Here is a 26,582-nt window from a genome sequence, read left to right as displayed (position 1 = left end):
TTATGTATACCTCGTTAAACACTTCAAAGCTGGCATCCAGGGGATGCTGTTTTAAGAAACTATTTAAGTGATCAGGATGAATTATGTAAGATAGTAACAGTATGTTCCTTCTGCATCACTTCAGGTCTTACAAAATTTGGGGTGCATAATAATCAGAATTATACAAATAATGTTATTCCATCTAACAGTTCTCTGATACTTTCCCAGTATGCATTTGCTTCACTAAAGCAAATTTACCTCTGGGAACAGTCCTACTAAAGACAGTATAGGAGTACAAGCCCTGGCCAAAACCAAATGGCATCTCTACCTGCAGTACTCAAATAAAACTATGGCCTGAAAAGTGTAGCGTAGGCAAGGGGCAGCCAGCAGAGGTAGAAATGCAACTAATAGCTATTAAAGATAATTAAAAAAAAAAGGCATTTATGTTTCATCACTGAAATTGTACCATTCATGACACAGACTCTCAGTTGTTGGTATGTGACATCTTCAGCTGTGAGGGAGAATCAGATAACCCCCCAAAAATAACAGTATCAGAAACGTTACCTTTTACAACTTGCACCTTTTCCTTTGGGAACTGTTCTGTTACATGCAGGAGATAATGCAAACTTGCACTGAAATATGATTTTCATTTCAGTGCTGAAGAGCTTCATTTCCAATTACATTCAATATATGAAAGCCTGCATTTCTAGTAAAGACAACTGAATGTTTAGAAATATATTTCTGCTCTACAAAGTGACTCTTAAAAACTGAATTCTGAAGTGAATCACAGGGCAAAATGAGTTTATTTAATAGCAGGACAAGCCTCTGTTGGTTTGGAAGATGTAGCAAAAGGCTCTCCAGTTTAGGAATTACATTAACAGTCCTCCTGTGAATGCTGCACTGCTTAGCACTTTTATAAACCTAATAATTTGCACAGACATTTGACATGTCTGAGAATGCTCTTTGAAAATAATGGACTGCACAGTGAGTCTGGAGAATGGAACAAGCTTGACAAATACCTCAGTGTAAATACCTTGTAAAACCACCCCCTGTGTAACTTGCTGTGGTAGGACTGGGTGTGCAGTGGTTACTAAACCCAACCTTTTTGAAGCTGAAATTAGTTGCTTGCACTGTGAATATGGAACCAGAGCTGGCAAAGAAAAAAAAAAAAAAGAGAAACCACTTTGTGGTTTTTCTGACTATGTTTAAACCAAATTTCAGTGCACTGCACACTTTTCCCCCTGGAATAGCAGCATCTATCCATAGTACCTTGTCTTCTGGGTGAACAGTTGTAACAGTAAAGCTTTGTCTGAGTGAATAAAAGCAGCAGGGAGAATCAGGGGTGTTTGCTTTGCATCTTAAATCTCATACTGAGATCAAGTTGTTTATACTGGGGATAGGCCTAGGTCTGTTTTGAATCAGCACTTTAGATTCTCTACAGCATTTTTATTTGGATTGAGATCTTATTTAGACTTATATTCTAGTATATGGAAATATCATGCATGAAATACTGTGCATGAAAATCTAATCTGGAAACCCCACGCATTGGTGCACAGAGCTTCTGGTTATTTATTAAGGAACAGCTGTTTCAATTAAACATTTTACTTTCAATCATAATAAAAAACTAGTAATAGTTTGACTCAGTAGAAATTTTCAAAAGCACATTAAATATTTAAAGAATTTTTTTCTGCTGATGGCTAAGAGAAGCATCTAGTGTGCATCATCTGTTAGTGATCACACCAGAACCCTGCAGGACTTCCTTTGACTTATGTGTACAAATACTCTGCCCCTCCTGCTCCTTCTGGACAGGACACTCCCTGTTTTCATTGCAGTTGCAAGAGTATTCAAAATATGGGGTGTAAAATGAAGTATCTGTAGATTGTCCTGATCGTTACAAATGCATTTGAAAGCAGAAAAACACAGATTTTTTTTTTTTTAGGAAAATAAAAGTCCCTAGAACAGTAAGGAGCTCTGTATGCACATATGCAAACCCTCACAAAGTAGCTGCTCATTTTCCTTCATTCATTGTTTTTTCTTTTCAGATTCTCCTTTGGTTCTGTTTCTGGTTTATACTACTCTCTGATTTAATGGTAGAAGTGATAGAATGTTCCATATTTAGCACATCTTCTCTTGTTTTGTTTCTAAACAGGGACCACTCTGTTTACCAACAACACAATTTTGATATTTCAAGTACATACATAATTTTGTATATACTACAAAAAATGAGATTACCCTTTATTCTTGTTTCTTCCACAGAGATACAAAAAATTCTGGCTCAGAAATGAGATTCCCCTCTTCCTATCCCACCTCAAATTTTGTGTTCACTTTTTTCTACTAAATTGCCCCACAACTCGTGCCCAGCAGCAGTGATGTCTGAGCAGTGGAGATCTCTGAACACTGACCCTGAAAGGCTGAAAGCCCCAGGCAGGAGCTGGGATCTGCTCTGCCCACGGCAAACAGAGGCTCTTGGGCAGTGTGGTGCCAGGTGCCCGAGGGCTGGCTCCTCTCAGCAGTGCTGCCAGACCCCAGAGGGTGCCCTGGCACTGAGCTCCTGGGCTGGGGCAGGGAGGGGTCCTGAGCACGGGGCCCAGTGTGTCAGGGGAGCTGGGAAGGGACAGAGGAGGGATCAGCATTTCCCATGTAAGGCAGTGGTTAACAAAAAGTGAAGTAAATCTTAGGATGAGTAACATCCTGCAGTGCTTCTGGTTTGCATTCTTGTGAGAGGGAAGGATGTTTTTGGAGAATGCCCTTCTGGTGGCAAACACCTTAAACCAACACTGCAGGGCTGTGGAGGCCCAGCCTGGAGGGGAAGGGAGAGCACTGGATTCAGAGATGTCTGTGGGTGAAAATAATGGCAAATGTCAGAGACTCCCACGTGCTAAGAGATTGAGTGGGATCTTCTGAAATACTCATATATTGCTAACTGTCTCCTTTTATGTCGTACTCTGTAAGAAGAAATGGAATTCTGAGAGGATTGGCACAGTTTAACCTACCAGTGCAGTGAAATGAATTTACAAATAAGTAAACAGAATATTTTTGCTTGAATTTGTCACCATGTTTGAAAAGCTGCAAGTGTGGGAGCGCTCAGGGTCATTTTTTGTTTTGTTTTGTTTTTAAAAAGAGAATTTTAATAGATTTATGTTTAACTGTTTGAAAATAGACTGAGTATTTTTGTTGCATGTCTCGGAGCAATTTGATCTTAAGAAATCTTGAGTCTGAATTCTCGCATTGACATAGTTGTAAGTTTTGGGGGAAAGATCCAGTATTTCTGTGTTGAGCTTTGAGTAATGCTGATCTTTATATGATTACCCACCATACAATTAGGTCTCTGAATCCTGAGGAAATATACCTTTGTCAGTAGAGCTGGAAATTGCGAGTTAAGGAGTCCAGTCTCAGGGTTTCCATGAAAACTTATTCAAGTTAAAGATTCTCTGTTTTTCCAATTTTCCAGAAGTAGAACATGAATAAATGTCCTTTAACTTTCTTTATAGGAGTAGCTGTGTTTTAGTTCAGTTGTGTTGTATTTTAATTTCCTTTATAAAGTATTTTGAGAATTGGAGGTAAGCTTTTTTATAGAGAAACTGATATTTATTGGCAGGGATTTGTGTTGGATTTACTGTCAGTTAAGGTAACTTTTCTTTGCCAGCTTTAAGACCAATTTCAATGGTATAAAAATACCTACTCCAGGGAAAATTGATTACTTTAGACTTCTCTTGAGCTGTCTTGGACTAACCAGAAGCCTGAAGGCTCCAAGTGCTGCCTGAGAAAGTACAGCTTTTCATTCTACAGGGAGCCTGTGCCCCCTGACAAATTCTGGGCTGGAGTCAGGCTCTGGAGGTTTGAGATGGTGAAACATGAGTGGGAAAAATTTTATCTCCACTCCTGCATTGGGCACCCAAAGCCAATACTGTTCTGTCTCACTAAGATTTGTTAAACAAACCATCTACAAAGATCAGATTTATGTAGCCATTATTGAGTTACTCCAGCTCCTGTAAAATACGAGGCTAAAGCACACTAAAAGGTGATTTTGTAAATAGAGCCCCTTCTGTGTCTATTGTATAAACAGAGCTCAGTGTCACAGATTCTGGGGTTGTGCACTGCACTTGTCTCACTACCAAAGTACACCAAATAAGGGCTCAAAATAGAGAGTGTTTAGCTTTCCAGGTGCTGACTGAGATCACCAGCTGGGCAGATGAACTTTTGCTTTGTCTAAATCTTGCCTATAGCAAAACTTTTCTGAAAACTTAAAGCTGTCTGAAGTATTTGCTGTTATTTTCAGCCATTAGAGAGTATGCTATTGATTATCTTTCTTACCAGTTCCTAAGGCCATAAATAAATAGGAATTGACACTTGGAAATATGTGATTGTCTTCCATACAAGAAGAGATAGTTCTGCTGATTAGGATATCTTGGTATGAATTCCAAGAAGTTACTCAAATAATGCAATTAAATTTATATTTTAGAGTAATAGCCTTGCTGATCATAACTGGCATTGGTTACTGTGTTACTTTGTTTGCATAACCAGGATATTTTTAGGGCATTCATGGCATTGGCCCCTCTAAAAAACAAGAGAAACTGTCAGTCTACCTCTATTTCCACTGAAATAAATATAATTGAAGAAAGTTTCCAGTGTCCAGATTTTTAGGTGAGCCTTCATGCCTTAAAATGAAGTAGAAATAAATGCCCTGGTAAAAAGTATCCCCCACAGGACATGTATTTGACTAGTCAGCTGGTGTTTACAGGCTGGTGTTGGTGCACTCACATTCAAGAAGAGAATGCCCAAAGTTTTGGAGGTATATTTTAGAATTGGGAGTTGGTTTGGTGACGTTTCCTAGGTTTGGGTCAGGCCCAGGGAGTACAGCTGGTGTTCTAATACACCAACTGGCTGTTCAGGCTTGAAAGATAAGGTGTATCTCTTCTGCATTTAGGATTCTGCACATGAGTTTTAAACAGATAATATCTGTTGTGTCAGAGTAGAATCAGTGTTGCTTGCAGGAATATAAAAGTTGGTTTTGCAATAATGAATTCAGCTTCAATTTTCCATCCATTTTGAAAGAAAAAAGGGACAAAAGTGTCATGTTTTTAATGTTATTCAGTGGGTTATATAATAGTTCAGGTAGATTTTTAACATTTGTGTGTTTCCATACATTAACATAATTGAATTTATATTTTTTTATGAAGTTTAAAACTTAATCCAGTTTAATTCAGGTAGCAGAAGGTGTGTGGGTGTGGTTTCTGTTCTAGGAATGTGATCTGGGACTACCAAAATGGGATGATTTGCTTTTGGAAATAAGAATCTGTTACCATGCCACACTTAACTGTCAAGCACAAAGCCAGTTTTGCTGTGTGATCATAAGCAAATTTTCAGTGCTGTGAGAGAAAAGGTCCCATTTGGGTTGGGGGTACATAGGGTACCATGACAGCCTGATTTCTCTGCAGCTGCAGCCACTGTTTTTTCAAATGAAGAGGCTGAGAGGCTCCCAGTGCCTGATGGGTGCCCGGGGTCCCTGTGTCACCCTGGTCCAACTGCAGCAGGGTGGGCTCGGGAACAGAAGGGGACCAATGGACTCAGGGCCCTGGGTCAGGTCCCTGGAGCTGCCAAGGTTGCAGGTGATAACAGCACCATGTCTTCCTCATGTTCACCTTTCACAGAAATGTGAAGAAAGGCATCACTGAGATTCCAAAGATTCCTTTTGAAAATTTAGCCCAGGTGTTTGATACCTCCTTGTGTTGAACAGAGACTGCACCATTGCTAATTCACAAATACTCCAGAGGCTTGAGCACTTTCATTAGTTTGGGGGGGTATTTGGTTTTTTTTCCTGCAGACATCTACTTAACTGCTGACATCACCAGTATTTAATGAGACTTGTCAATTCAAACTTCTTAATGTTCTGTTTTTTACAGGTTAGTTCAATTAAGTTAGACATCTTGTTTATGCCGACTTGTTGCCTGATGGCAGCCTGTGGACATAAAAGAGACAAGCTGCAGAGCAGCAAGGCAACCTTTGATTGCCTTCTTTAGAAAGAAAGGAGAACATTTAGGCAGCAACTGGTAAATGAACATCACAATAGCAAGTCTGCAAAAACACTTTCCTCCTTCCCTTCTCCTCCTGCCACATCCTTAGTTTGAATGGGTTCTTTGTTTATCAGTGATAGACCAAATTCAACTTCTCATACACAGAGGGTCCACATTTTTACTGGGATTTTCATAGGCTTTAAATTGTTATTGATTGAGGTGGAAGCTAAGGTGAGCCAAAAGTTCTGCTTCATTCTCTTGCCCTGCATTGTGAACTGAGTCCCAGCCAGGATGGAAGGGCTGCAGGTCAAACATCACCTGGGAGGTGCTCACAAGGGAGCAAGAAAAGATCTCCATTAGAGCCACTGGCACTTGAGATTCTGCATCTCTGTAAGGACAGGCTGGAATCACACATGGAAAACAGTTCATGGGGTTTGTCCTTTTGGGGGAGGGATTTTTCCAGAAGGTGAGGTAGTTGTTGAACTAGGCTCTAATTAAAAGCATGTATAAGAATAATCATGGGGAAAACATTGAATAAAGAAAGGAGGATTTTATGAAGTGTGTCTGGGAGGAAAACCAGATGAGAACAATGAAGGAACCAAAAATTAAGTTATGGTTTGTCTAATAAGCAAGGATGAGAGCCTGAGTGAGAATTCCCTCAGTTATGTCATCTCAGTTACAAACACTAATTTTTGTTGTTTTGTGTGGTGTAGTGGGAATACTGTTGTAAGATTTATTTCTTTGCTTCAAATTACACTGACAATAAGGAAATAAGGGTAACAAAAAGTCAATACAGTCTAAACAAACTGCTTTTCTAGAATCCAACTTTAGATACATACTGCTGTGACTTCCACTGAAGACCAAGATTGTCAGGATTCAAGAAAAACTAGTTTTAATGAATCTGTGTAAATTACTATGTCAAGTTACCTATAAGGTAACTTTCCAAATCAGTCATTTCAGCAGTTTTATTCATTTTTTAAAAAAATAATTGTTCTACCAGTGATTTACAAGTATTTCTAAAAATACAGATGAGATATTACTTTGAAGAACTTTGAAGAAATCTTAGTTGTCTGAATTTGAAAGTGTATTTTAGTTTCTAAGCAAAAGGAAGTTAAAACTTTTCTGACCATTTCTAGACTGTCTGCGTAACCTTATTATGGCAACATTTCTTGTTTTGCCTCTCTTTCTCGACCACTTGTTGACTTGTACAGTCCTTTGTTTAGTTTGCAAGCGATGTTGGAGCTGGGAACATGTCTTTTGATCTATGGTGTCTCTAGCATACTTCTGGGCATAATTATAATCATAAAAATCTTTCAAACCTTTCCACCTGATGTCTTGTTATCACTGAAGTTGAGATGTTTTATACTGCCACCATAAAAAAAATTAAATAAAGTCTATTTTTAGCCTTCAAACACTTAGAAAGTAATAAAAACAACTAAACAAGACTGCAGTTTACGTCTTTGTAGCATACAAAAATATCTGTTTCATTGCAATATCTTAAATTCTCCCTTAATCTCTCAAAGCCCTATGAATAAAGCATTGGATTACCAAGTAATGCCCTTCAGCAGAGGAATTAGGCACTTTGGCTTTAGACTCCATCTGAACCTTGCATTAGCAGAGATGTCACTGACGTCATGTTTGCCAAGGGCCAGTGGACTCACACGGTGCCTTCCCTCACCCTTTAAGATCTTGTGGAGATAAAATCTGGCTCTCATGACTCTCTTAATTCTGGTTTTTTGCGTGGCTTTGAGACACCAGTGTGCCTGTGACTTGCAGCAAACAGCCAGTGAGTCTATAACAGAGCTTTGGCAAGTGTGTGATTTCCTTCATCTGTAAGTGTAATAAATCAGGATAATAATTTACTTGGAAGAAGAATGCTTTTAATTAGGATCTTGATGTGTCCATGTCTTCTGTCTCCAATATGCAAAAATGTAAAGGACATCCAGCTAATGATTCTGATCTCCTTTTTCTCCAGCAATGAGATCTTAAAACTTGCCAGAGTTTTTAAACTTCTGTATCATTAGTTGTGGGGATTCTATGAGAATTCATGAAATAAAATGGGTGGAATACATCTCTGTACTCAAATCCCTATTGCCTCTCCACTTCAGCAGGCTGGCAGTGAGGAATACAGCTGGCACCTGGTCAAAAATTGTCCTGATTTCCAAAGATACTCTCCCTTTTTAAGGCAGAGGAAGTGTAGGAGTCTCCAATGTGGCCTTGAACCATCATTCAGTCTTTAATGTTCACAAAGAATTACGTTCTTGCTAAAACAAACCTCAGTCAAACAATTTGCTTTCTGACATTTGCTGTGCAGTCTTACCCCCGAAAGCATTTGTGCTTGCATTCATTGCTCTTCCTTTGTTACTGGCACACCTTGGATCTGCAGGAAGCAGGAATTGTTCATGCTGTATGTCCCCATCAGCTGGATAATTGCTCTTGTGAGCTATTTTAGTGGGGCATTTCATGGTTTGCTGGGCAGCTGTTTATCTTGCAGATTATTGACACTGCAGTCCATAACAGAACTGGCAAGAGTTGTGTTGGATTGATTTGGGGGTTTTTTGACTTCAGCACATCCTTTAGCAGCGTTGACTGCTCTATCTACAAATTGTCACCTGATGTCATGTTCTCTTAGGAGTTGTAACACCCTGTCATCATAGACTTAAAACACTTATCTATGGAAGACCAAATTAGGCAAATTTTTGTGGATCCGTTGTGCTTCTGCATTTTTTGTGGTGTGTTGTTTTAAAATAGTAGAAGTCAAATTGACCTTATGTTCTGTAACACAGCTGCAGCTCTCGCCAGGCAGGTTGTCAGCCTGGAAGTTGGACTGTAAGGTTTGTGGTTTGTCCTCACTTCACAGATCCCAAACCTGATGTTCTGTTTACCCTTGGCACTGCTGTAAACAACAACCCTTCTGGTCTGCTGCTTTTAGAAAGCATTTCAAGTATCCAGAACAGAATAACTTCTTTATGTTTTTTTCTTTTCTAATGGTAATTACATTATTCGGGTAGGTTTTAAGTTATTTTTTCTATCTGATATGTCGATGCCAAAGTCTCTTTTGAGCATTTTTACTGAAGAGTCCTAAAAATCATTCAGGAAAACAAATCTGCTAGGCTTCCCTCTATTATCAACATCCCAAAATGCCTTTGGCAACAAGCAAATGCCAAGCATTTGTTATCTGGCACTTGACTTGTCACTCATTTCTTTGAACTCAAACATGTTGCATGAGTTTGTTAAAGTTATGCTTAGCTAACAATTGAAACAAAACGAAAAAAACCCTTCTTCCATCCAACCTTTCCAATCTCCATCTAAATAGTACCATCAGGGCAAAACTGCCCAGGACAGTGCAGCCCTTGCAGTGACTGGTGCTGGCAGAGGGTGCAGCCACGGCAGGGCTGTCACTGCCCTTGGGAGGCTGGGGGTGTGTTGTGGCACAAAAACAGCTCCTTTTTCTTCTACCCTCCCTCACACACTTTTTTATTTTCAATCAGGTTTTGGTGATCTTTTCCTGGTATCAGTAGGTGTGTATTTATTACACATCGTTGGATCTCTGGTCATTCTCCCTGAGGTCTCTGAGATTGTTCCTTGCATGCCCAGGACACAGAAGTTAAAAGCAGTTGTGTTATGGTCCCACCATCCTTTTCAACACGGGCACTTTCTGACTCTTTCTTTGCCATAGGATTTGAGTACCAACTATTTTGTTTTGCTTTGGAAGGTGTTTATAGCTTTGTCCCCACACAACCTGATTTTTCTCATTCTATTTTAATATTTGATTTCTACCTCTAGTCTGTTTTTGTTACAAGGCCCTGTCACTATCTTACCAGATTTTTCTTCCTTTTGTAAGATCAGGCCCCTAAAAATTTGATGTCTTTGGTTAATCTTGACATTTACTAAATACCTCAGGTCAGAATTTCCCAAGTGGTGAGACAGTTTTTGAAAGACCTAATCTCTCTTCAGAGGAAAGATGTGAAACTGTGATTTACACTTGATTAGTATTGTTTCCTTCAGAGCTGAAAGTTGGAATTTAAAAACAATAATGTAAATGACAATTAATGTATATTTTGCTTAAATATTCCTTCTACATAATAAGCCTTTAATTGTTGTGAGAAAATCTGAATCTGCTTTAAACTTCCAATAACCATTACATGTGTTTTGTCTTTTTTTTATAGGTTTCCCTTTTGCCTCTGGAGTGTTTCATTATGGCAGCCCCCAGTGAACAATGACATCCTTTGACAAATATAGATGCCAAAAAGCGAGACGAAAACAGTGGCCTTGTTTCATTTTCACTCCAACACAGTGAAATGGTGCTCTTAAAGTTTTGTTATTGACTCTCACTGGAAAAAAACCAAAACTCCTCACTGGACCTTTTTTCCCCAGCTCTCTCCCAGTGTTCTTGTGGATGCTTGACACAGTGACATCATGTAGTAGGCCCTGAAGTGTTGTTGTAATTGAGCTGCAATGGTTTTGTACACTTCTCCCTTTCCCAACAGCTTTCTGTCAGTTCTGCATTCTTTCTCCTGGGGCCTGATTTTCCCATGTTACTGGCTGGCAGACAGGCTCGTGGGCTCTTTTGTTCCAACCACCTACGAGAAACGGCAGAGAGCAGATGACCCCTGCTATTTCCATGCCCTCTGCATCATCATCACCACTCCCATCTACCTGGCACTGCTGGCAGCCTCTCTCCCCTTCGCTCTCATCGGCTTCTTGCTCTGGTCCCCGCTGCAGTCGGCCCGCAGGCCGTACATCTACTCCAGGCTCCGAGACAAGCACCGTGCCAATGGAGCCACGCTGCTCACCGAGTGGAAGGCTGCAGGGAGCGGGAAGAGCTTCTGCTTTGGCACTGCCAACGTTTGCCTGCTGCCCGATTCACTGGCAAGGTTCAACAATGTTTTCAATACGCAGGCGAGGGCTAAAGAGATCGGCCGGAGGATCCACAACGGGGCCAGCAGACCCCAGATCAAAATCTACATAGACTCTCCTACCAACACCTCCATCAGTGCCGCCAGCTTCAGCAGCCTGGCCTCCCCCCAGGGGGGAGAGAACACCAACCGTGCTGTTAACGCTGGCATCAAAAGGACAACGTCAATGGAGTACAAAGGAGACAATTCTGGCTCAAACAACAGCGAGGAGAGAGAAGAGAAAGGTGGAAGTGGAGAGCCAACTGAGGGAGAAGACAACACTTGCATTGTCCGTATCAATGGGGAGGACAATGGCCACATGTCAGACCCAGACCCAGACACCGTCAATGGCCGGGCTCACGCCAGCGGCCCAGCAGAGCCCTCGCTGGAGGGGGATGCAGAGATCTCAAAAACACCCAACCACAAACAGAAGGAAGGAGATTCCGGGAGCTTAGACAGCTACTCTGCCTCACGAGAGTCCCTGGTGAAGGTCCGTGCTGGAGATGGCACCGTGGACCAAAGCACTGTCAACAACAAGCTCCTCTACAAAGCTTCCATCATGAAGAAAACGTCGGTGCGGAAAAAGAAACACACGGACGAGACCTTCGACCATGAGATCTCTGCTTTCTTCCCTGCCAACCTGGACTTTCTGTGTTTGCAGGAGGTGTTTGACAAAAGAGCTGCGGAGAAGTTGAAAGAGCAGCTCCACCACTACTTTGAATACATTGTCTATGATGTTGGGGTCTACAGCTGCCACGGCTGCTGCAGCTTTAAGTTTGTGAACAGTGGCCTGCTCTTTGCCAGCCGCTATCCTGTCATGGATGCTGCCTATCACTGTTACCCCAATGGAAGAGGAATGGACTCCCTGGCTTCCAAGGGAGCCTTGTTTCTCAAGGTAAGAGCCTTTTTGAAGCCACAAATATTGACTCTATATATGTGAGAAGTTATAAAGTTAAATTACTTTCTCCTTTCTGTTAAGAGTTCAGAGGCAATATTCAGATTTAGATTTCCTGATATAACCTATATATGGGTCCTGTAACCTAGACACTGTATTAAAATGATGGATGTGCATGAAATAATGAGGGACTTTTGGAGGTAGAACTCAAGTATAATTTTATAAAGTCAAAATTTGAAGTAGTTTTCATGTAATTTTAGTTTATTTCTTTGCAGAATTATCTGTAAAAAAATGCCTGAATCCTAAGCTTCATAACATTAGCACAGTGCAATGGGTGTTACTGTTGGAAACCAGCTTATGCTTGTTGTGTGCTTGTCTGGCAGTCAAAAACCAATTAAAAGTCTAAATGCCAGTATAATAAAACTGAAAGAATTGCAGTGAAATATATGGCTACTTCTGTCTCTTGGTTGCAAAAGGATTAGTAAGGAAAGATAGGAAGAGTAAACAAGAGAAAAGAAGTGCCTGGAACACTGGGGAGCACAGAGCTTTTTTGCTTTATTAACACAGTTTACTTAATTAACTAATGGTAGAGAGAACAGGAAGCCTGGGGTTATATGTCTGTAAATCATGAAAAGCAGAAATGAAAGTCTGCATGCAGTGATTTGCTTTTCCAAGACTAGTGGCTGTTTGTGCTCAGTTCTTGGGAGAATCTGGCTGGTCTCTTTCTAAACTGGAGAGAAGTCTCTTCTAATTTGTGAATACTGGATCTCAGATTTTGTGATTTAGTCACAGTTTGGAATAGGTTTCCCTAACTAAACCCTGAACTTTTTTCTAATGCTAGTAAAGTACACCAGGTGCTCAAATTATATGTACTTTCTAGTCCCAAATCCTCAGCATAAGCCATTAGTAGCCATTAAGAACGTGGACTGTGAATAAGGATCAGTGTGGGGTTTTGTGCCCCCTGTTTGTAATTTGTAAACAAAGCAAAAACTTGATATTGTGATTTGTGTAAAAAAAAAAAAAGGCAAATATTAGATTTTGCGTTCTGATAATAGTTCACTATTTCACATACATTTGACATAAAAGCCTATCCATATCTGAATACAGATTTCCAGACACTGGGTCTAAGCTTTCTGTGCTATACTCTTATGTGTTTATAAACAGCAACAACTTATTGTTTTCATCATAAAGTGCTGCAAGCAAAAAATGGCCATAGATGTTGTGCAGTATAAATACTACTGGGGTCACAAAGACTACCCTTCAACATATGCACAGAGTGGGGATTAGGAGATTAAAACCAATCTGTTTTCAGCTGCCCAGTGCTGAGTCATTGATTTGCCACCCAGCTAGGCAGGCTGCAATGTCTCCATTTCTCTTGCAGAAAATTAAGCCTCTTTTCAAAATTCCACTGGGATGATGAACTTAATTATGGATCCAAGTAGTTAAATAATGTTACAGTTGAGCAGGGAATAGAGACCAATTATTGTGAAGATTCAAAGACTACTCCGTTCCTTTAAATATAACAGAATTCTACCCAGCCAAAAGACCATTTTTTCTCCTCTCTGTGTCATTTTGACATACTGTGCTTCATTCCTAAAATATTTTTCATTCTGAGTTAAGTCTGTCTTGATATGAAATTACTTTCTGTCTTAATTATACATTAAGTGATCATCGGTCATTTCTTTGACAGCAACAGTAAGAAAAAAAGTAGGAATATTTAATTTTATCTTTGAAATAAAGTAGGTTTGATGGTTGTTTTTCTTGATGTAGTTCTTAATCAGCAACTGAGTGTGTGTGGACTCCAGAGACAAAAGCTACAGTAAGTAAAAGCCTGGTTTATTTTTGAAGTCAGTGAGAATCAGTCCATTAACTTCAGGAGCCTCGAGGTCTCGCACTGGGGTAGCAAAAGGTATCAGAACTCTGGTTGGCAAGTGTCATTCTAACCAGCAATGGACAGCTTATACCCCTATTTTTAGGTGGTAGTTTTCCTGGCTCTTACAGCATTTTGAATGTATATAACACAAGCCAGTCCTACATTAGAGTTTCTCTCAGTTTGGTTTTAAGGAAAGTAACAGAGCCTTGCAGAGCAAGGGAACCCTAATTGCTTCCCATTCCAGAGTGCAATGGAGTTGAGTGTCTCTGTCTGTGCAAACTCTGTTTTTAAGTTCCTGACTCCTGTGGAAAGCACAATGTTTCCATTGCTGAAGCAGAAAAGGCAACAATTGAGTGTTGTTTTGGAAGGATACTTGTGAAGACTGTTCCCCTTGCACAGCTTCCATCTCTGAGTAAAGGAGCAATTGCTCTCCATGTTGGTTAAAACCAAAACGTTGTGAAAAGTGGTGATTGAGGGGAGAGAAGACTTTCTTGTTTTGAAAATGTGGATAAAACCAGTCAATGTTTCCACTCACTGACAGGATGAAGCCTTTATTCAAATAATTCTGAGCCTCAAGACAGTCTCAACATCTAAATTCAGAAGAATGTTCAGAGAAAGAAACTGATTCTTGTTTGATGATTTGTCTCCTTACTATAAATATAACTGTTAAGGAGATAAATTAAAGGTCTCAGAACTAAATATTCAATGAAAGTTTAAATATTTTGAAAAAGACAAAACTATTTTGGGGGACTTGTGTCCCAAAACAGACCCCTATTGCCCAGGTACAAGGGTTTTGCACTTTTTTACATTTTTGAATGTGTTCTGTTTCCAGTGAGGAGGAAATGATTTTCCATTGCTACCCTTTTCCCTGCCCTATCTTAACTATCTAGATTGTAAAGTTCAGGTAGAGATTTGGAAGGATTTGAGAGATGTACTTAGTCATACAAAATTATTTTACCTGAGAGATTTACAGAGCTCAAGGATTATTATTAGTAGCTCTAATAACAATCAGCTCTTACCTGCTTGCTCTTCATTCCTACATCTCAGGGTGCTTAATGAAGAAAGGTCAATACCTGCTTAATAGGAGAAACTAAAGCACGGGAAGGGAGAGTGATTTGATTGTGGCTTAACACCTCCAGTGTCACAACCAAGGAATGAAGCTGGAAATAAATTCCAGAGGCTTTTGGCACTGTTTAGTGCCTTCTAACAGCTGTCTGCAGACCTGTGCAAAGGAAGCTTTCAGAGCCTTGGTCTGTTCTCCTCCCAGAGGTGTCTGCCATAAAGGGGGCTGTTGTTGGTGTTCTCCTGACAGAGATCACAGGCTGGTTTTTCCATCTAATGCTGATGCTTTCCAGGTCAGGGGGAAGACATGAGGATGATGTAGTTGTAGTAGCTGTTGTGTAAAGTCCATTTCTGCAAAACTGGAGCACTGATTTACATTGAGCACTTGGAACTCTTCAAACTCTACCAGTGTTTCTGCCTCTAATCTGAGGGTCTCATTGGGATGTGAGAGGGACACGGTCACAGGAAAAATAGCATGTAATAAGGGGGAAATGTCACTTACATCCAAGTGACAGTTTCATGTCTGAAGTGTTAAACCACTGTTCCTGGTTGCCACTAAAGACTCGGAGGAGAAGTTAGCAAATACATAAATCAGCCAATCCATTTTCTTCCTCTGACAGGCTGGGCCCTTGGGAGTCTCTACTGTGACTCTGTTCCAGCATTGCATTTCACATTAATTTAAAATGCCAAAGAGAAGAGCCCTCGAGTCTCCTTTGGAGGTTTTCTAACTCCCAGTGCCTGTGCTGCAGACAGAGGTGGGGAGTGGGGCTGGCACAGATGCTGTGCTGGGGATTCCAGCTGGAGGCTGGCTGGGATGTGTCTGGAAGGTGGGCACACTGCAGTGGGCTCAGCTACTCTGCAGCCATTGCTTGGACACACCTATAATGCTAATTCACAGTGCTTTGGATGAGTTTAAAGGGAGTTTTAAAACACACATCCTTTTCAGAAACCGGATGTTCATTTTGCAGTCAAATCAGGTTTAAAAGCTATCAGTGAGTGCTGAGCAGGAACTGTGTAATGCGTCACCTGTCTGTAGTTTACTGGGTTTCAGACTTGCAACATCTATCTTTAGACAGAAGATTTAGTGTGGAGCCTTCTTAGTTCCACTGTCTGTCAGGGATGCTGTGTCAGTTTGGGACAGTGGTGCAACAAAAGAAAGCATCCTTAACTTGACCTGATGAGTTTGTCCATATTTTTCCAGGTGTATCAATCTAACAAAAACTCACTTCTGCTGACAAATTTTGCCTCTCTTATTCTTAAATTGTAATAGCTGTAACTGTAATGTAAATCTAAGCTATACAAGACATGTAAATGCATACATGGGGTAGGGAGGTGAGTGAAAGAGGTATCATTCACAATGGCTATCAGCTGAAGAGAGGGTTTGGAGGCTTTTCCTCCCAATGAAACTGGGAGATACAGAAGTATTTCATGTAGAAGGCTGCCCTTCCTACCATTCTTAGTAGGAAATTATTCTGATTTTTGACATCTGCCAAGAGAGCACATTCTAGCAAAAATAAGAATTCTCACGTAAGACACAGTATGTGAATATAAAGCAAAACTACAGTCTGATGTGAGTAGTTTGAACAGTTAATAGTATTTTTCAAAATCAAAAGAAATCAAAAGGAAAAAGATGTCTTGTAGATTTTGCTAAATTTCTGGAAGAGTTTGTGTTTAATTAATATTCATTCCTAAGGTTATTAACAGATTTACTTTTCAAATTCTCTGAAAATTAGTGCTGTTCTCAGGGAGTACAGGAATTGTTCAGGGAACATGTTATTATTCACTGCTTAAAGGAAACCTAGCAACCTTTGCTTTGTGTGCAAAGCTCAACTTGTTTTCCAAAGAGCTGATATGGTGGTAACAGATGGCAGAAGGAGCAGCAGCTCTGATTGCAGAACTGCTCTGAAGCACAGTTTTTACTGTTTTCTCCTCCTGAGGAGCCTGCTTCGTGTGAGACAATGAGGGTTCCCTGAATTACCCTCTGTGGTTCCCTGGTTTGTGTTCCTGGTGCAGACACATTTCCTGGGTACTTAGGCTGCCTTTGCTGTCCCAGCCAGCCGGGGGGTGTGTCTGGCACTGGGGGATGGCACAGGAAGGGCAGTGGCTGCTCTCTGACCCCACTGAAACAACGGGGAGACTTTTCAGTGCTTAGATTTTCTTGTCCTTGATCAGTTGTCCAGCAACTACAGTTATCCCAAGATGTATAAAAGAAAGGTCTAGTGCTGCTCCTGAATTTGTTTAGATGACTCTAAAGCTGTGCCATTTAAGGCAGAAGGGTAACCTAAACATTTTCCACAGGCTCAGTTTCTGCTGAAAAATGTTAATGTAGGAATTGGATGGAGTCCAATAAACTGCCTGAGTCTTTTTATAAAAAGAATAAAAAGACCCTACCATGGCACTGTACCATGGTCCTTCACTTTGTTATAATTAATGTTACTAATCATGGGCTTTTTCCCCTTCATTAAGGGGGACAAATAAAAACTGTTGTGCATATTGAAATACAGATTTGAGAGAATGTGAGCCGTGGGCTTTATCCTCTTCAGAAGAGGAAGAGCCTACATTCATGGCACCAATTTACAGCTGCTTTCCCTCACATGTAAGCTTAATGAACCTTTGCCAAATAACAAATTCTCTGAGTTCACAGTACAGTAATTGTTGTCACATGGCAGGTGGGGAAAAATAGGATTCTGAAATGATCAAGAGCAAATGTAGCTAGAAAGAATTACAGAACACCACACAGAATTTTGAACTGACCTCTATAACGTCTTAAACTTCTTTAATATACTTAAATAACATATTTATAATAATAAATTAGTGTCTTCTTTAGAAGCTGCTACATATTTCTGAAGGCAAAAGGCAGAGCTGTCAAAAGACTAAAAATAAGCTCGATCTTTTTACACTGTCTAAGCATACCAAAATTACATCTTTCTTGGGAGTTAGGACTAATCTAAGTCATCTCTGTGGGACAGGAATATTTGCTTTGGGAATGTGATTATCTGCAAGTTCTCCTTGGTATCTTCTCTGAGCAGTACCAGGAGTGAGGACAGGGTTTGACTGGTTTTCCAGGGAGTTTCTCAGTGCCTGCCCTGCTGCTTGTCTTGGAAAAGCACTAAATGGGAAAACGGGCTGGGAGGGGTTGATACAGTTACAGAAGGTTACAGAAATGTTGTACCAAAAAGGTGGAAACTGTACTTCCTTTTCTCTTCCTCACTCTATCTGCTCCTTATAATTCCATGGATTACATAATGATATCCCACAGCAGGAAACAGAGGGGCACAGACCCTGATAGCACATCCTGGAGCATCAGCCTCGGAGGTCTGAGCCTGGACAGTGTGTGGAAATATCACTCCTTGTGCTTGTACAGTTGCTTTATCCACAGTAATTCAGTTGAATCTCAGCCTTCTGCATTTTTAGTGGAACTTCCCTTGAACTTAAACAATATTGGCTCCATATGGTGAGATGAACGTTTCTGTGGGAGTCAGTCCCTGTCACACCGACTGTAAATTCTGTTTCTGGGCCCTGCTCTTCCTCTCTGTCTGGGGTGTTTTATTTCCAACACAAACAGTTACTCCAGGCCCCGGCAGATGATTCTTTACAAATGCAGAGTTCATGCTTTTGTTTTTAGGGGGAGAGGTTTTTCCTCCCGAGCATGCAGGGATGCTTTCAGCCTGGCTAGTTTACCTCTGTAATACGAACATCATTAGTTTGGTTCTTGTTGTGACTGTGAGTTTGTTTGCCATAGAGCTCTGCACTTTGGAGACTTACCCTCTTCAGAAGAGGGTTACAGGAAGCAGTATTACATGTCACATTTATTTCAGTGGCAAAATGACACCTTCATGGTCACCAGAGCAGGTGCAATGGGTGGTTTTGCTCATTTACAGGCCAAGATGTGATTAAATTGTAAGGGCTGAGGCTGGAGCTGGGCTGGTAGATCGTGTCTCCTGAGGGAGTCTGAGGGTTTCAGTCAGATTATTGACCTTTCCCAGCCTGGCTTTATTGGCTGTGTGTAGGTTGTGGGGTGACAGACTCTGGGGAGATCCTTTTCTAGGAGTTTACCAGAATTTTAGCTCTCTTCCTGCTTGCATAGCATGGTTTGCTTCCCCTGAAGGAAGAGGCAATGGCAAATGCTTGGACTTGTATGTAACCCTTCGTTTTAAGGGTACACATTTAAGAAACTGTCTGCTTTATTTTGGGTTTTTTTGAATGGCTCCCTCCTGGCAATGCGAAGCTTCTAGAAAATGTCACTAAAGGTTAAATTCTCCTCAAAACAAACCTTTTGTTTTTGTCTACATATTACTGGTCAGTATTTGAGACTCTAGTTTGATTCTTTAATCAAGTGAGATATCTCATCTATGGCATGGCCCAGATTTTTAATCATTAAAGAACATTTCCTTCCAAGCATTTGATGATTCACTAACACAGCAATGATATGTTTGAAGCTGGTTTTCAGGCTGTCATTGAAATACCCCAGTACTGAGGCAGCATTTCTCTGGGTTTTGTTTAAGTATCTGTTGATGCTTTTCTTGACATCCAGATGCAGTAGAACTGGTTTGCACTGCTGGGACAGATGTGTGTAAACATAAATGTTAGAGACGAGGAATTTGTCAGGTTTGCAGCTTTGTGTACTTACTATACTAGCATGGTATCCACAGGAGATGTGCAGGGGTTTCCAGTTAGCTCAGAAAATTCCCATGATAGCAAGCAATGGGATTGAATTTAAAGTTAATTCCCTTGCTGTAGCTCTAAAATTGCAATTGTTGCTACTAATTAATTTTTTTTTCTTGTCAACAAGAATCTTTCTGCCATAACCTTGCTGGCTTGATTTCTTTCATGAGCAATTTACTACCTGATAGCAGTCTCAGTGGAGAGCAAACCACTCCTTAGTCCATACAGGACTGGATTTTGAAAAACAGTTCAGGGAATATACAGAATTTTGCATAGTACAGAACCGTCCCAGCATGGTCTCTCCAACAGATTGTACTACTATGCTATGGCATTGAGATGAAATCTTTTAATAGAAAGGACTTGATGTCAAGTACTTTTGTGTGCTTGACAGTCAGTACTTGGAAAATAAAAATTCAGAGCTGTCAGTTTTGCACTTATTTATTTAATTTACAGGCAGGGGACAAATGTAAATATGTAGCACCAGAAACTGGCATTTTAGATTCCAAACACACCCTTTTTCCCCATTAAGGGAAAAAGCCTCTTTCCCATCTGTGATGAGCTTTTAACACCCCCCTCCCAAAAGCAAGTAAAATGTGATGGTATAACAGGAATCTGAATCCAGTCTTAGCTTACCAGTGTTTGACTGGTTTGATTATTGCAAATGTTGTGAAAGTTGGAGTATATTTTGCATATTTCAGCATAATTTTGAAAAATGCTAATTTGTTTATGTGAAAATTATATAACTGGGACACTTTATTAAACTGCAGATAGATTCTCTCAGTTTTAATTTTACCTCTAGGTAACATTATAGTTTAATAAGACATTACATATGATTTTTTCCCCTTGTAATAATTATCCTATTTTAAAACATTGGGACTTTATATTTAGATATTACCTTCCTGTACATTTCCATAGACATAGAAGAGTTGTTCATGGCACAACTAAGACTATATGGTGATTTTTAGAAATCAGTATCAGAAGTATTTCTCTGCAGAAGGTTAATTCAATGCCTGTGTTATTGACACAGAACTACTGATGCAGGGCAGTTCAGGTGAACTCAAGTCAGGCTTATGGTGAAGGAGCCACTCTGGCTTATTTATTTACATATATTTTCTTTGTAAATGTGAGTTCAGAGAGTTCTTCTGTGTTAAGCAGCAAAAATGATGCTTGTGAAGTGCTGAGTTGGTGTGGTGGAAGCAGAACCCTTGTGCCAAGATCCACGTTGCAGCTGGACTGAAGGCTCAGCGTTGTCCTCTGTGACTGCCACGTTGAGTCACCACAATATAACATACCCTGGGACATGGAACAGTCTAAAAGTAGCTACAGCAGTTGGCCACACAAAAGAATGTTTTTATGCAGAATTACAGGGCTTGTAATATCCCAGAGGTCAAGTAGTTTTCCTGTCTGCACAACCCATAGTCCTTGTCCATCTGTGAAATACCAAATTAGATTGAATAAACAGATTTTTCTTACTATTTTACTTCAGATCATATTTAATGTAGTAGTGCCTCTACTGTAGCTGGGAACTGATGAGGACCCTGCAAAGGTATTTATTTACTTCCCTAGTAGTGGTCACAAATATTTACCTCCATTATGATTATACACCAGATATACTCTGCTTCATGGTTTCCATCAATACTGCCACTGAAAAGAAACCCCAAACCCCCCGAAGCCAAAAAAAGCTGGAGGAGATGTGAAATCCGGGAGACAAGCTGCTCGGGATGCACTTCCATGCAGGCACATTGTGATGATGTTGATGAAGTTGATGTGCTCAGCTCCTGAGCTCTGTGTGTACCAGTGTGTTCCCAAAGCCCTCCCTTCCCCCGGGCTGGGTGTGCAGAGCCCTGGGCTCTGGCCCTGCAGGGCCAACCCCGAGGGGCCTGTGCTGCCCTCACCCCTCTCTCCAGCACAGCCAGGCTCTATCCTGGGCCATCCTTGGCATTCTTGGACAGGGAGACACTGAGTCCATCTCAGTGCAGAGCTGTGCCCGTGGGCACCCGCCCGATCCACAGTTATTTGTGACTGATGGAAATGTGGGATCCTGGCACAGATGGGTGATGGGCACGAGGCCTTGCCAGGCACTCCATGAAGGCTGCACAGGAGAGTCTAAAGCCAATTTGAGTTGACTTTTTTTTCTCAACTGACTGTGATTTACATTTGGATGTTCAGCTTTTAGACTTAAATCTTTTATGCTTTTTGGATAGAGATGCTGAGATTATTCCATCTGCTTTAGTCAATAAGGGGATTACCAGCAGCACGTTCCTGCTGTAAGGCAGAGCACTCTCCAGGCAGTGTTTTCCCTTCAGTGTGCTTGCTGTGGGTGGCACTGAAGGGCATGTGACAGGAGCACTTGTTCCCTGCAGCATGAGGCACTCAAATCAGTACACTGGTGGAGACTTTTTATAGTTTGCAGCATTGAAGAGAAACCCCGATTTTGAATTACTAATTTTGGAAAATATAGTTCCTACACCTGCCTGTCCTAGATAGCAGAGGAAATAAACTGTTTCCCACTTTTCTGTTGGAATGGCATATGTTGCATAAAAAAAGCTGGAGAGAATCCTCCTTATGATTCCCCCGTGACAGTGAGACATTCAGAGCCAGGCCTGAGGGAGGAGGGAAGAGTCTGTGCAGGGAAGCTCCTGCAGCAGTCACTGCCAGCCACCCAGCAGATCAGCCCATCCTCTGAGACTGCTGCAATCCCCTCAGTTCAGGACAGTCTCCTCATGGAAGAGCAGATGCAGCAGTGATTGCCTGTGTTTTCCTTGTTTTCCTCTGCCTTCACCCTCCCTGAAGCAGGTTAGCTGAATGGGAACAGCAGTAAAAACACCATCAATATCCATTTGGAAGATGGTCTAAAAAAGGACTGAACAGACTGAAGACAGAATAATGCCAGTTGTTTATTACACACTCCCCTGGCTGGCACAAACCCTCGAAAGATAACAAGGCATTGTTGAGTACAAATGACTTCTAAATTCACTTACTGCAAAGCTGACTTTCCAGTTATAAAATGAATCAGATGGTTCTTGGATAGCTGAAAAACAAGAAAACCAACCAAGCTCACAAAACTGTGTCTGTATGAAATGGAGCTCTGCTTGTTATTTAGAGGTGTCAGATAAAATTTGAGCCTAGCCTTGTGAAGGAGAGTTATCTGTGATGGCGTTTTCTGAGCTCTGGGTACAACTTTCCTCTGTGGGCATTTTCTTTGATCCATGCAGTAGTGCCACATTCACTGTCAACAAGAAAACCACACACTCAAACTGGTTGCCTTCCACAATCCAAAACTTGATCCTCACACCACTGGGAATTTTGATTTGCAGCTGTGTGAGTCCTCAACAGCCAAAACTGTCAGTAAAGTTGAAAACCTAAACCAGAACTTGATTCTAATTTACTTGTGTGTCCACCTACAAATACATTTTAAAAAGATTGTAACATATGCTGTAGATGAGGAATTCCTGCATTCTGGTTTCCCTGGCAGCCCTGGCTGTTCTGTGTGTAAGAGCAGGAGTCCACATTGTATTCATCTGCCTGGCAGGCAGGGGGGCTGCTGCTGGGAGCTGAAGGATGTAAACCCTGCTGAGGAACACCAAAAGTCCCCAACGCCTTTGTAGAAGAATGTAAAAAATCCCTTCAAATCTAAAACTTGTTGTAGAATGGAGAAAACATTGTCAAAGTCAATATTTATTTCATGTTTCATCCTTTTCTCAAATTCCCTTGGAATTTTTTCCTTCTGCATTCTAGTTGTACACAGATACCAAGCCAGTTAGGCTGCTGATAATATGAGTTTTATATGGCACTTGAGTGGTGGGCCTGAATCTGGCATAGGAACAAGGGCTGGGATGCAAAAGAGTGACAACACAAGTGGGACAGAGAACCAGTGGGACTGCAAAGAACAGGAGAAAGTCAAATTTTTGCACGTGTTGCACATCAAAATCAAAACACTGAACAGGGCAACTGGGAAAGGTGTCAGTGTGCTGGCAGCAAGCCCCAGTAATCCCAGGAAGCTGCAGTGTCTCTGGTGCTTTGTGTGTGTGTGTGTTTTCAAAGTGCAGCTGGACAGGGTGAGGAAAGAGGCCAATACAGAGGCTGCACACACAGGCTTTGGCAGTAGAGTTCTAAGAGCTCTTCCATTAATCAGTTTTTATTTCTTCCCTTCCAGGTGCAAGTGGGAAGTACACCTCAGGACCAAAGAATCGTGGGATACATTTCCTGCACTCACTTGCAAGCTATTGCAGGTACTGTCCTCATGTGCATCTCTCAGTTTGTCTCTATTTCCAGCCCTGGGGGGGGATTCCTGTGCAAAAGGAGCAGGTGTTGCTCCTCCTGTGTTTCTGACAAAGTGCAGGGAGCATTGCAAATAAGGGCAGACAAGTATCCCCAACCTTTCTCATTTCCAGTCTCAGAGTAATTAAGTAGCATAGGACACAAACAAAAAATATCCGAGAGCTTTTCTTCTCTTTGCTCCCTCTTAACCAAATACTGTTATTTTAGAAATACATCACTGTCATTGTTACCCAACAGCATTTAACCCATACTGTGAGTAGTAGCATATAAACCAAAATTTCTTTGTATTGGATAATCAGGGGATAATCAGAAGATACAAGTTGGGACAGTTATTCTAGCTGCTGATTTCTGATGGAAAAAGCCAAAATTCTCTGGTTTTTGACTTTCAAATTTCAAATGGCTAGCATGTTAATACACTCATTGGAAAAGTCTCTTGGTCATGTTTAAAAGCAGTTTCATACTTAGTGTAGTAATAAAAGCCAAATGTACAACCCTCTAGTTTGAGTATGAGCAGAATTTAATTAAGCCAGAGGTGTGGGTATCTTTCATTTTCCTTAATCTGACTGTAACTCTTGTGCTCCTGGTGCTGCAGAGCAGGCACAGCCCTGCCAGGCTGCCTGGGCACAGCCCTGTGCTGCAGGGCCAGGCAGGACAGTCAGACATTGGGGATGGTGGAACTTCCACCCGTGCTGGGCATGTCCTGGTTCTGCCAGGCAGCCAGTGCTGCTGCCCTGTCACTGCCTCAGTCACAGAGCAGCTGGGGAACAAACCTGCCAGTCCCTGAAGTGCATTAGAGACACTGCAGAGTTCTAAAAAAGACTAATGAATTTTTCAGCTTCTTTTTAACAATGTAACATCCTTCTCTGCTTTTCTATTTTTAACTTATGGTAATGCACTGTGAGATTGCTGTTGTGAAGCTGAGATTTGTTGCTGTTCTAGTTTAGTTTTCGGTTCTTTGGTTTTTATTTCTAGTTTCCAGTCCTGTTCCTTTTTACTTCCTAGTCTTGAATTCTCAGTCCTTGATAACCAGATTGTGAAATCCCTAAAATATTAAAGAGGAAGAGGATGGGGGGAAGCAATGTTCTATTTTCAAAGTCAGCCTAAAGCTTCTTCAAGGGTAAAACAAAATTTTTCATTTCATGCTTTGCATTTTTAGGCTTATCTGGTTCAAAATACATTGAAATAGAGCAGACAATGATTTAAGAGTCTGTCCTTAGATATATTATATTTGTTTCTGTAATGAAGTGGAAAACTAACATTTGTTAAGTTTGGCAGAGCTGTGCTTTCTGATTTGCATCATCTAATTCATAACATTTCACACATTTAAAAAGTTATCCCAACACCCCAGTTCAGCAATGTAGAGATGTGGTATCTATAAAAACTAGCACTGTTTCAAAGGTCAGCCATTTAAATCATCTCATGGCTGAGCACAGCCTGGTTTCCCTTTAGGATACACAAACTTACACTTGACAGTTCTGATACTTCTGTGAGTATAAAATGAAGTGATCCAACTGCTTATCAGGGACCAGCTATTAATGCTTTTTTCAAGAGATGTGATGGCTCAACTCTGTTCTGAGCAAGTACTATTTTTTCAGACTTGACCCTCAACTTTTTCAAGAAACCTTGCAGTTAGCTGTGGCTTTCCCTCTCAGTTCTCTGCCTGGGCTGGGTTGCTGCTCTGAAGCAGCTCTTCCTTCCCACTGTGGAAATGTTCTCTTATGTCTTTTGATTAGTCAGTGATTAATGTTCTGGGCAGGTTTTGCTGCCTTGAATCCACCCACACTGAGTGATGGCTTTGGGACAGCCCACCCAGCCACCAATACCCAGTGAGCCTCCAGCTCCTGCAGCCCCAGTGCCAGTGCTGGAGCGTGGGGATGTGTCTCCTAACCTTGGGCACGGCCCTGTTCTGGGTGTGGTGGGAATGGACCAGGCTCAGGTTCTCACCCAGCTGAAGCAGAGCTCAGCTCAGCACTGGGCTCAGCCCTGAGCAAGCTCTCTGTTGGAATTGTGGCAGTGCCATCAGGAGGAGCTCCATGCTAAGCACCCTCAGGCAGTGGTTCCACAGGTCTCTGAACTGTCCCCACATGGCACCTGCCCTTGCCTTGTCCCTCCTCTCAGGGTCCTCCCTTGGCCCCTGCAGGCTGTGCTGTGGGTGGGGACCTGACCTAGCTCAAAATAACCCAGCAGAATAAAAGGGGGGGTTGTTCTTTTGGTTTTGTGGGTGGTTTGTTCTTACTTTGGTTTGTTTCCTCAGCTCCCCTGGATTAAGTATGTCACAAGTGCAGGGGTCTGCACCAGTCAGGTGTTCAGCCTGTCTCATGGCTGAACTGAAGCCTTTGGTTTGGGGCTTGGAAACAATTTTTCCTTTTAACTAGGCTTTACATCCTACACTTTACAAGGTTTTTTTGCTCCTCTTCCCCAGGTTCCCTGCCAATACATCCCGTATTGCTCACCAGTGCCTCCACTGGACCTTTTCATTTCCCCTGACTAGGCCTGTAGCTGCTTTGTCCTGCCACCACAGTGCTTGTTCTAATTCAGAGTAGGACAGAACAGTTCTCCCCCAGTGTGTAGTACCTGCCTGCAGTTCTAAATCCAGAGTTTCACTTAAGCATTTTAGTGAATGGAAAGGGCAAGTATGATTATTCTACAACTAACAAAGGAGAAGTATTTATTTATGCTGGCTGAGGTTTCCCACATTACCCTTTCATCCATCCACAAAATTTGAAGCTGAAAGGAACTTTCAGAGAATTTGGAAATGCTGACTGCAGGAAGCACTCACAACACAATTATGTGCATTTTTCCAGGCCAGTTACTGAGGAAAAGAGCACATAGCAATTAGGACAAATCTGTATTCTCTGGTTAATCCCTGGTGGCAGTCAGATCAGTGATTCTGTCTGAACATTTAAGAAGTTGAA

General features: G+C 41.4%; 1 protein-coding gene across 7 annotated transcripts in view; it reads left to right on the top strand.

Annotated features, from left to right (window-relative positions):
- Window positions 1-26,582, top strand: part of SMPD3 (sphingomyelin phosphodiesterase 3) — an 87,137-nt gene that overhangs the window by 44,008 nt on the left and 16,547 nt on the right. For all 7 annotated transcript variants that reach the window (XM_027646994.1, XM_027646992.1, XM_027646995.1 and 4 more), the window contains 2 exons: window positions 10,163-11,786; window positions 23,543-23,618. In XM_027646994.1, the coding sequence (XP_027502795.1) occupies window positions 10,452-11,786; window positions 23,543-23,618 (1,411 nt within the window). In that variant the 5' untranslated portion in view covers window positions 10,163-10,451. The remainder of the gene's footprint in view (window positions 1-10,162; window positions 11,787-23,542; window positions 23,619-26,582) is intronic.

Source organism: Corapipo altera, unplaced genomic scaffold (genome assembly GCF_003945725.1).
Source record: "Corapipo altera isolate COAL_440 unplaced genomic scaffold, ASM394572v1 62, whole genome shotgun sequence".
Taxonomy (NCBI): domain Eukaryota; kingdom Metazoa; phylum Chordata; class Aves; order Passeriformes; family Pipridae; genus Corapipo; species Corapipo altera.
Note: the sequence above shows the minus strand (reverse complement) of the source record. Positions and strands in the feature narration are given on the sequence as shown.